The sequence below is a fragment of the Phalaenopsis equestris genome, unplaced genomic scaffold, assembly GCF_001263595.1.
Source record: "Phalaenopsis equestris unplaced genomic scaffold, ASM126359v1 Scaffold001035, whole genome shotgun sequence".
Lineage (NCBI taxonomy): Eukaryota > Viridiplantae > Streptophyta > Magnoliopsida > Asparagales > Orchidaceae > Phalaenopsis > Phalaenopsis equestris.
Genome location: NW_018165474.1, coordinates 32,882 through 44,887, shown reverse-complemented (window position 1 = coordinate 44,887; position 12,006 = coordinate 32,882). Strand labels below are relative to the sequence as shown.

General features: G+C 35.5%; 1 protein-coding gene across 1 annotated transcript in view; it reads left to right on the top strand.

Annotated features, from left to right (window-relative positions):
• Positions 1-12,006, top strand: part of LOC110032833 (proteasome subunit alpha type-2-B) — a 70,074-nt gene that overhangs the window by 29,374 nt on the left and 28,694 nt on the right. Inside the window, exon 5 of the mRNA XM_020736594.1 lies at positions 10,252-10,327. Within this exon, the coding sequence (XP_020592253.1) occupies positions 10,252-10,327 (76 nt within the window). The remainder of the gene's footprint in view (positions 1-10,251; positions 10,328-12,006) is intronic.

The following is a 12,006-nucleotide window of genomic DNA, read 5'->3' as shown; positions in this document are numbered from 1 at the left end:
AGACAAAATGCGAAATGAATATATCTGTGATAGGGTTCGTGTAGCTCCTGTTATGGACAAACTTAGAGAAAGTCGTCTTAGATGGTTTGGTCACATTAAACGTCGACCATCTGATGATCCAATTAGGAGGAGATGTTTTAGATTCGACTTATGTTAAGAAAGGCAGAGGTAGACCTAGGAAGACTTGGGCTTATTGAATAAAAAATGATCTTAATGTATTTGAGCTAAATGAAAATATGACACTAAATAGGACACAATGGAGAAAAGGGATTCATGTAGCCGATCCCACATAGTGGGATTAAGGCTTTGTTGTTGTTGTTGTTGTTTTTACCAAAAATAAAAAAATTAGAAACACATGAAAATTATGCTAAACAAAGATGCTTTTAAAAATCAAAGTAAAAATAAATTTAAATAAATAAATAAAATTGACCGCAAATATGCGTTTAGCAACTGCATGCAAAATAGTAATATCAAAATTTAGCGGCGTGCATTAGTTAGCTTGGACTTAAAAATTCAATCGAGCCCAACATATTCGGTTGATTTTGTTCAATGTATTGAAGAATTATTTAAATTTTTGTTTGGGAGTAAGGGTTACTTGAATTATGGTTAATTATTCGGTTTAATAATAAAATATTTTGGTTCAACCAAAAACTAAAATTAATTTTCTTGAGTCATTGTTATCTTTTGGAAAGAATAAAGCAGGTACTAGTTAGGTTTACAATGAATGTAATCAAATTTTCATTACACTTTATCTCTCAATTAGAATAAAGTAAACTTAGTAGCCCATATTAGTTCATATTTTTTTACATAATACTTTAGAATGACTTTGTTTACTATGGTGATAAAATTCAGTTAAGCGAAGACGAAATTGAGCTTTTTTGTAGTTTTTTTTTTTGGTTTAGTTTACCTATGTTTTCGTTTGGTTCAATTTAGCCCAATAAGTCAATTGACGAATCCATCAAGCATGATCAAATGCACACCCCAAAATTGGATTTATAGTTTGATTATTTTTTTTAATCAATCAACTAAATTTAATTTTTTGTCAACCATAGGGGCTCATGTTATGTTCATCTTGTTACTTTTACAAAAATTACATTTCTCCTTTCACGGTTTATGGAAGGTCCAATCATATTACATAATTTCTAGTGATGCTTCCCTTAATTTCACTTTAGTTTTCTTTTTTACTTTCTAATGATTATCCATATCAATGTTGGTTATGGGGAGACTTGATTTTTATAGGATAAAGTATGTTTAAAATGATGAACTTCCACATTTCTTAGTTGATTGGACTTATTTTTGAGTAGATGGTGCTTTGATTGTTTAATTTTGCTTTCTCAAAAAGTTATCTAATTTCATATTAAGTTTTTTTAAATTTCTTTCGATAATACAAAAAGTGTTTTTGTTATGTTCTTAAATCTAATGCTTCTTTAATCAAATTGATAATCATTGTATGAGTGATGTCGTTTAACCCTTATATTTGAATAATTATGTTCTAGTAATCTTGACAAGGGCTAGGGGGTACTGTTGGGAGAAAGTTTGTAATGGATATTGGATAGCTAGCAAGCTTACACATTGATCTTGAATTATAATAAGAATTTGTGGTACTTTTATTGGCCTTGAATCGGTTTCATGTAATATGAGCAATCATTGTAATACACCATAAAGGTGAAGACTGTGTTGTTCAAATTTCATGATTCAAATTAGGTTTCTTTAGTGAGTGCTCTTGGGTATTAGTGATTTTATGGCCTATATGATAGAAATTGATGAAATGTTATGTTGGAAATTCCTAACTCATTGAGATTATAAATAGCCACTGAAACATTAGATTTAGACATAATATGATAAAATTATGCTTGAATTACAATGAACGATAACCGAAGGCAAAGAAGTCAAATAAACATTTAGAGTTAAAGGATTTGATTGTTTGATTCTAAAATGCAATGATATTCAAACCAAATTTATATGAATTTTAAAAGGATTTAATTAATTTATAGAGATTTTTACAAAATTTTAACAAAAAAAAAAAAAAAAAAGAACATAAGTAGCACAATATGTAGAAATTTTTAATACAGGAAATTGAAGTGGCACACTTTCTGAAAAGAATTGTGAGGTTGGATCATTATATAACGTGACACAGCAAAATAATATACAACAAATATTTCCCATGGAATGTAGTTGCATTGATACCAAATATGATGTAAAAGATGAAAGAGTTAGCCTGCATACAATGCAGAAGTATGAGCCGAAACATCATTGGATATCAGACTCTTATGATTAAATTAGATAAGCAAGCATAAACTATTGGTTTAACTAGTACAACATTGCTGAATGAAATAGAGAAACGTGGTTTAATGAAAACTTACCCACTAATAGTGCCTAATTTTAACAAAACAAGAAAGAGGTGATAAGCTAATGGTGATCTATCTAACCTTTTGTGGATAACCAAAGTCGATCTCTATAAATGGTTTTTCGTCATGTCAATTTCTTTCCTGAGTAGTCCGTCTCCAAGGACTTTGAATTCAACCTCATGTAAGCCTGCACTCTTGGGTTTTAAGTGCACAAGACAGTTATAAATTCAAGCGAAACAAGCTTGCATTTACATACCATCATAACATGATAATACATGAAGATATAGACCACTGTTCATACCAGGGCAAGTGGTGCCCTAAAATCCAAGAAGAGAGAGAGGGAATGTTATAAATTTCACTCTAGTGATTTTTAAGGGAGAAAGATAAAGAAAGATGGTGTTCAAGGTTAAATTAATGAGCTTTGCTTTTAAATAAGAGTGAGAAGAGGGTGTGGCATTTTTTCGATGGAGGAGGGTGATGTGACAATTCAAATGAAAACACATTCCTTCTTCCTTTCCCATAGAAATGGCTCACAAGGCCCAACATAGAAATCAGTCTTCAACACAACGACCCAAAAGTACTATGCTTTGAAGAAGATTCGATAAAATGGAAAATGTATAAGAAATAAAAGTATAATGATACTAGAGTGAACCCAAACCATGGCCAAGCTACACAATTTTATTGTTGAATTCAAAGAAAATACAATGATGACTCTCAACATGGAACAACACCAACACACAAACTATCAAACGACAATGAAGACTCCTCCAACAAGAATAAAACAACACGAAATAAGAAATAAAACGGTAGAAAACACACAAACGACTCTCTCAAGAGGGGCGCGACAAGTCCGACTAGAAAAGAAGGGGCGCGTGCTGGAGGGAACTGGAACAGTGTAGGGCTGCTGGCAGGGTGCAGGGGAACGTGGGCAACGACCGAAAGATGATGGCGACGATCTGGACAACAACCTGGAGGGTGGACAACGATCGGAATACGGTGGTCTGGACATCAACCTGGAGGGTGGATAGCTTTTGGAAAATGATGATGACAGCCTGGATAGTAAATTGGAGGGTGGACAACGCCAAAAGATGACGACGGTGTTCTGGACAGTAACATGGAGAGTCGATAGAACCCAGAAGATGATGACAACGGGCTGCAATGGGGAGTCGGAAGGATAAATATCTCCGAGGGTCGAGCTACAGCCGAAACACTATCCGAACCGTTGGAGAATGTCACCACATTGGAAGAGTTACAGTCGGAACACCACCTTATTGCAACTTTCAGAAGGGAAGAACGCCTCAAAGAGATTAATTGGAAGAGTTACAGTCGGAACACCACCTTATTGTCAGATACAACTTTCAGAAGGGAAGAACGCCTCAAAGAGATTAGTAAATAGAATAAGCTAGGATCAAAATAAGAAAGAAATAGAAAAGGAAGGACATAGAATATGCAAAGAGTAAAATAGGAAATCATAGGAAAGGGAATACAAGTGAAGCGAAAAAGGAAAGGGGTAGGGTTGGACGTGATACTATACTAACTATAGTACCACGATGGTAAGATCCCATGTCATAGACAATCCTAACTAGACAAAATCTAGACTTTGTAAAATACTTGACACGGGGGTTTTTTCCTCCCTCCTCTTCCCTCCTTCCTTTCTTTCCTTCTCTTCTTAGCACCTTTCTATTTTAAAGTCCTTTACAAATTTTGAATTTTGATTACTTTATTTATCCTTACCCAATCAAATTTTCCCTCACTTTTTTTCCCTGCCTAAATTGAAATCCTGATTATAATTGATTCTTCTTTCTTATTTTAAGCATTGCCTAATATAAGTCCTAACCCCTCTTATATATAGGGGTTGTTTTGCTTAGGGAAGGAGGTGATTTTCTGATTTTAGTTTGTGCGGACAACCGCCAACGTCCTGTTTTCCCTTCGAGGGCTGTACCCGATCATTAGGGTGGTGCTCTGACTGTATCCGTCTTCCCGGTGGTGATTATCTCCGACTTCCCTTGCTCTGCAGCCATTCCGTTGTTGTCTCCGTCCCCTCTCCTCACTGTAGTCCCATAAATAGGACTTTACATTTCCTGCAGCCACCCGCTAGGTCCTCTCGCAATCTCTTCCTCCTTGTCTTCACCCCTTTTACCCTTCCCAGAGTTCCCTTGCCGTTTTCCTTCCCTACTCTAGCCCAACTCCAACGACCCAACATCAGCAACCCTTCACTCTATCCTTCCAATGTTACCACTATAAGGCCTTCCACCCTCCCAAAATTGATGGCTTTCCCGGCAACTTCCCCAACCAACCTACAACCACCTCTAAACAACCAACCTCCACTACATCCAAAACTTTCCAGCCTTCCATATTGCAACACCTATTGCCCTCCAAACCACATTTTTCTTCCCTCTCCGCTGCCCTCCAATTTACATTCTCGGCTGTCCCATCTCTTCTCTCCACAATTACCATCACCCTAGGGTTTTTTGTGTTTGTTTGTCATTTATTTCATGTTTTGAATAGTCATTGTAATCAACTTTAATTTCAATACTAATATTTGTGATTTGTTGTGGCTTGAGCTTCCTCCTCCGGTATCATTTTGTATCAGAGTTAGCTTAACCCTAATTCCATAATAGGTTTCGTAGCATCCGCCCTCGCCAAGCCACCAAAACAAAATGTATTTCCTATCCTCAACAATAGCCAAAAACTTTGACCTAAACCCTCAATTTCTTTTCTTGATTTTCAAAATCAGCAATCCTAAGTTAAATTTTTAAACCCATCTCACCTTCTAACTCTAAGCCTTAGCTATGCTACTAATAAGATATATGCCCGAGCCTTTCCAGAGGAGATAAGATCCGCCTACTTCGGCGGTGGATTACAAACATAAAAGATGAAATCCAATGGGAGACTACAATAGACTGTGATCCAAAAGGTCGAAAGGAGAAACGAGAAGATGTGAAGATGATGGGAGAAACACAGTGCCAGTTCCTACCAACTCACTACCCCAAATGTTACAACTCTTAGATTCTGAAGTGTAGAGACCACAACACCAAACAACCCCCCTTGAGTACTATCCTGCGAAACCAATCCTTAAATTTCTCACAACCACAAAATGTGGCAAGTGCCACAGATTTGGATTTGTTGAAGCAGAACACACAACTAAGGGAGAGATCTATTTCATTGAGCAGGGTGTTGTTGAAAAATTGGGCAATGTCACAGTTAATACGAGAGAAGTTGAAGACTAATGGGAGGATTCTCCACTTGTAGCTAGCACGTAAGAGACGTCACCAGTTTCAGTGGATCCCGAGATAGAGATTCCAGATCAGGTAACAGTAGCCATTTTGGAAGGTAGTGACCTTGAGCGTTCAAGCAGAGTATTAAACTGTGGTACCTCAACATACCGTTTCACAAGCGTTGAGAGAAGCTATAACAGGATTTACTTTGGCGGTCCAAAAGGATCACGAGCTTGAGGAACAGGGCCACCAAAAATACAAGAAATATTGAGATAGACTTCTTCTTGAGTTATCCCTACGGAGCAAATACAAGAAATACAATTTTTTTGAGATAGACTTCTTCTTGAGTTATCCCTACGGAGGGAGGTCCGACATGTCCGAAGATGAGTCATTTGCGCAATGTCGGGAATATCACGTTGAGTTATTCAGAAGCTATTTCTTGTTCCGCATGATACTTGTCAGGAGAGATGAACTTCAGCTTTGTAATGGGCTCGAGAAACTTGATTGGGATGAATATTCTGCAATGGGAACCAGTTCCTATATGTGGGGAAGTGGTCTCTCTTGAGGGGGTGCCAATGAGAATGACGCAGCCTGTCACAAATTTCATCCCAAAATTGAGTTCTCCTCACATACTTGTCGCTCAACCACCGCACGCTAAGCACGAGAAGTGGAAGGAGAAGATTTCAAATGTAAGAGCTCGAGAGTTGCATTACTGGAACCCCCTTTTATATGCATTACCTGCTCAAGATGTGCCAAAAGAGAATGACTACCTATTATGCCAGAATGTGTTGTGAAACGACTACACCGACATGATTGACATGCCAGAGGACTTACAGCTGTACCATGAGAATCCAGAAGCTTCGACGAATGAAGTTGAAGCTCCCCCGACCTCAGGAGAATGACACTGAAGTTTTTCCTCCCTCCTTTTCCCTCTTTCCTTTTTGTCTTTCTTCCTTTCCCTCATTTACTTTGCCCCTTTTCTTCCCTTTATTCGTTCTTAGCACATTCTTATTTTATTCACCCTTATTAATTCTAAATTTTAAGAGGAAGAGTTGTAAAATAAAGAATACTAGGAATCATTGCATTAGAATTAGATGAGGGCACTTAAAAGACACAGATACAATTATTTGTATGAGTAAACTTCAGGATTTCAAGATTTGGGATGTTCATGAAGAATCAAATTCTATGTGAGATAAATTAACAAACACTATTAAACAAGTGATAAAAGTTTTATTTGGAGAATAAAAAAAAAGTTTCTATAAAAAGATATAGTTCGTGGTGGAATAATAATATGCAAGAAAAGATAAAATATAAGAAGTTATATTATAAAAATTGTTTTAAATGTTAGGGCTTAGAAAATTGAGAAAAATATAAAATGATCTGTAGGGATTCTAAGATAATAATATGTGATGCTAAAAATCCGCTTTCAGTAGTTTTTATAATATAATAGATACTAAAGAGAGTTTTTAAATGTTAGAGTTTAGAAAATTGAGAAAAATATCAAATGATCTGTAGGGATTCTAAGATAACAATATGTGATGCTAAAAATCCGCTTTTAGTAGTTTTTATAATATAATAGATACTAAAGAGAGTGAAAAATATTTGTATAAATAGTTAAATAAAGATAAAAGAAAATTGAAGATTTAACTCAAGTAAAGTGTATTAAAGATGAAAATCAAAAAGTGTTTTTTTAGAAAAAGATATTCAACATAGGTGGATGAGCTGTTTTGATAAACTTTTTAATGAAGTTTCTGAAAATACGATCGACTTTTTTGATATTAATATCGTTAATAATGATAAAATGTTTCATTTTTACCGTCGTATTAGTAAAAAAAAAGTTGAGGAGGCTTCAAAGAAATCCAAGGGTGGAAAGTTTGTAGGACGTGATGATATCCGAAATGAAGTGTGGAAATATATAAGAGATTTTGTAGTTCTTGGCTTACTAATTTCTTTAATATTATTTTAAAAACTAAAAAGATACATGAAAAGTGGAGGAAGAGTATTTTGGTCCCCATTTTTAAGAATAATGGGGATACACAAGAGTGTGAAAATTATAGAGGAATTAAGTTGACGTGTCATACTTTAAAATTATGGGAGAGGGTAATAGAACATAGGTTAAGACGTATTACAAATATTTCTCATAATCAATTTGAATTTATGCCAGGCAGGTCTACTATGGAAGCTATACATTTATTGAGAGTTTCGAAGGAAAAGTTCAGAGAGAATAAGGAAAATTTACATATGATTTTTATTGATTTAGAAAAAGCTTATGATAAGGTTCCAAGAGATATCCTTTGGTGAGTTCTTGAGAAGAAAGGCGTTGATATGACTTATATTCAAGTCATTAAAAACATGTATACTAGAGGTGTTACTTGTGTTCGAATAGGAGGATTAACCAAATATTTTCCTATGTCAGTTGGATTAGATCAGGGATCAGCTTTAAGGCCATATATTTTTTGCTTTAGTTATGGATGCTCTTAGTGGACATTTACAGGAGGATGTACTATTGTGTATGATTTTCACTGATGATATCCTTCTCGTGGATAAGACTAAAGAGAAAGCTCAGGAAAAATTTGAATTATGAAGGTCTGCATTGGAGTCTAAAGGCCTTTATTTGAGTAGAGCTAAAACTAAATACATGAATGTTATTTTAGTAGTAGTAGCTCTAGTGACAGAGTTGTAACTATGGGTGGTTAAATTATTAAAAGTTGTGAATGTTTTAGGTTTCTCGGGATGGTGATATAGATGGGGATGTTATTAGTAGAATTCAAGTTGATTGGCTGAAGTGGAGGAATGCTTCGACCCTATTGTGTGATAGAAAAGTACCGCTTAGATTGAAAGGAAAATTTTTAAGTGGCGGTGAGATAAGTGGCAGTGAGACCTATAGTGCTTTATCGCGCTGAATGTTGGCCTTTAAAAGAGAAGCATAAAACTAAGTTAAGTGTTTCCAACATGAGAATGCTTAGGTGGTTGAGTGGCTTAACACTTAAAGACAAAATGCGAAATGAATATATACGTGATAGGGTTGGTGTAGCTCCAGTGACGTACAAAATTAGAGAGAGTCGTCTTAGATGGTATGGTTACATTAAACGTCGAGCATCTGATGATCCGATTAGAAGAGTAGATGTTTTAGATTTGACTTATGTTAAGAAAGACAGAGGTAGTCCTAAAAAGACTTGGGCATATTGTAAAAGAATGATCTTAATTTATTAGAATTAAATGAAAATATGACACTAAATAGGACGCAATGAAGAAAATGATTCATGTAGCCGACAACACTTAGTGAGATAAAGAATTGTTGCTGTTGTTATTCGCCTTTACGTAATCTGATTTTCCTTTCTTATTTTAAGTATTTCTGATTATAATTGATTCTTCTTTCTTATTTTAAGTATTGCCTTGTATAAGTCCTAACCCCTTTTATATATAGAGCCTGTTTTGCTTAGGGAAGGAGGTGATTTTTCAGATTTCAGTTTGTGTGGACAACAGTCGGCGTCTTGTTTTCCCTTTGAGGGTGTATCCGACTATTAGGGTGGCGTTCCGACTGTATTCGACTGTTAGGGTGGTGTTTCGGTTGTTTCCACTCCCCGATAGTGATTATATCTGGCTTCCTTTGCCCCGCAACTATTCCATCGCCGCCGCCATCCCTTCCTCTCACCACAGTCCCGCAAAACAACACCTTACGGTTCCTGCAACCATCCGCTATCTCCTCCCGCAACCTTTTCCTACATGTCTTCACTCCTTTTTCCCTTCCCCGAGTTCCCTGGCCGCATTCCTTCCCATTCCAACCCAACTCCAACGGCCCAACATTAGTCGCCCTTCACTCTATCCTTCCGTCACTACTAACAACCTCCACTGTAAGGCCTTGCACTCTCCCAGAATTGACAGCTTCTCCCGCAACTTCCTCAACCAACCTACAACCACCTCTCAACAGCCAACCTCCACTACAAACACAACTTCCCAGCCTTCGAACTCACAACACCAGCTGCCCTCCAAACCGCAGTTTTCTTCCCATCTCATTTTTTGAAGAGTCATTGTAATCTATTTCAATTTCAATAATAATATTTATGTTTCTTTTGTGGCTTGGGCTTCCTCCTCCGGTATCAGTACTATACTGACACAAATGTGCATTTGCATCACATGATAATAAGGTATGCTTGGTACTGGCTACTCTTGCAATGCACAAATGATTTACATGGTTCATTAGTATGTGTTAAATGGCTAGAATGAAGAAAGAACCAAATGCTATGTTTTAGTTTTTCCTGCCAGTGCGTGCAGGTTATTTTTGCATATGAAACTGGTGGATATAAAAAATGGGGCAAATTTACATAGACACAACTCTTTTGTATTTACATATCTGGCACCCAAACTTTCATATTTACATAATTCACGCTTTGGTGCTTTAAACCTATGCATGGAAATGTCTATTTCAATTTTAAAAAGTATTAATAGTGCTATTTTTGATGTGATAGTGAAGATTTGATGATAGCATGTTTGTTCTACTAGAGTGACATGATTCTACACGATGTGAATGGTTTATTTTTCTTTTTACTAATTTATTTTATAAAGAAATTTCTTTGTGAAGTTTATTAGTTTGTTTCTGTTGACATCGTATCTTTATGCATCGAGTACTTTTGGCAACTTGAATACATAACCTTTTGTTTATCTCACAATTTTTTTCTATGTAGTGGAATGGGTCCAGATTCCCGTGTCTTAGTTAGAAAAAGCCGAAAGCAAGCACAACAGTATTTCAGACTCTACAAAGTATTGTTTCACTTCCCATCTTTCTTTATTTGTTGTATTACAAAAAACCATCTCGAGTAATTTTTAGTTGTTTCATCCTTTCCTAGGCCAATCACATAAAATTTTCTAAATCAAATTGAAATTGACCAGGGAATGGTTGAAACAACTAAAATTTAGTTTTTTAATTGGGCTATTTTGTGTGATCCATATAATGAACTGGTTAGACATATCAGCTTCAGGTTAGGCAGCCCGTATGATAAATATATCGGGTTTATATTAAGTATATTCAGGTTAGGTGAATTTTGCGTTAGACTTGAACTCGACCAATCAACACTCCTATTATTTATTTCCGCATCTTAGTATATTTTTCGAGGAATGTTTAAATAATAGTTTATACTGGTTCATTTATTAGACAACTCACTGTAAATAGATGTTCCTTTATTTAATAATTGAGCCTTACTTGGTGATGTAGAATAACTTTGGCTGTATTTTGTGATCCTTGAGATTCAATGCACTTCCTGCTACTCCAGTATTCACTAGCTCTTATTTTCTGTGTTCCCTGTCTTCTTGTCCGTCCTTACCTGGTCCCCACTTTTTTATTTTGCTTTACACACTGTTCTCAGCTCTTTCACTGCTCACACTTCTTTTGTTGTTATTTCGGCTTCTTTGTCCTCATTTACTCATTAGTATTGCCTATTGCCACCTAATCGTAATATGTCTCCTTTTGTGCTTGTTGATCCTCTTTCTCCCTTTCCTGTCTCTACCGATCTTTGGTTTTTTTCAGTTCTATATTCAGTTATATTTTCTTGTATATTTTAGCATATCTTGGAGCAATTTGGGACTTGGACTTTAGTTATCAAGAATTGGACATTCTATGGAAAGTTTGATGTTGCTAGATATCATGAAAAGTGTATTGAAACTTGCTTTATTTTGATCCTTTATGAGTTATAAATAGGGACGCTGGCCTTGGCTTGGTTGAACCGGCCAAGGGGTTCAGCACTCAGCAAGGTGCTGAACCAACCGACTCTTTCATTTAGTATTGAAACTTGTTTTTTATGTTTTTATTGTGTATTTCATCCTAGGTTACATTAGTAACCCTAGGTCTGTTGTCATCTAAAACAAATTAAGATGATTAAACTTATATAATTGCATGTGATGGGAGACATAACTTAGGGACATTACAATGTTGATTGATAATTTGAATTACTTTTTTGAAGAATATCATTTCTTTTTACTTTTTTTGAGAAAGGTTAAAATTGTGGAAACAAAATTAGTAAAATTTACACACTTATTGGCATTGTGTTGTAGGCAAAGTAATATAAAAAAAGGCTGATGTGAGATGGATTTTAAAAAATATGTTGTGGAGAGCCTTAGCACGAATTTAATAATTACTTTAAGGGCTGTTGACTTGATAAATCTAGTGTGCTTGCATATTCTAGTGTTTGCCATATGGCTACTTCATTATCATCATGTTTTGTTAAATGTCTTTTTTAAGAGATTAGGATTGTCTTAAGCTACAATTTATCAAGAATTTTTAGCAGAAATTTTACTTGATTAATGAACATTGAGCATGTTATGAACGATTTATTAGTAATAAGAGTATAATACACCTATAATTAAATTATTAAAATTCCTTGGGAGGAACATATATACCGAACTTGTCTAACATGGTCCAATTTTAAAATCTTGTATGGCCAAAT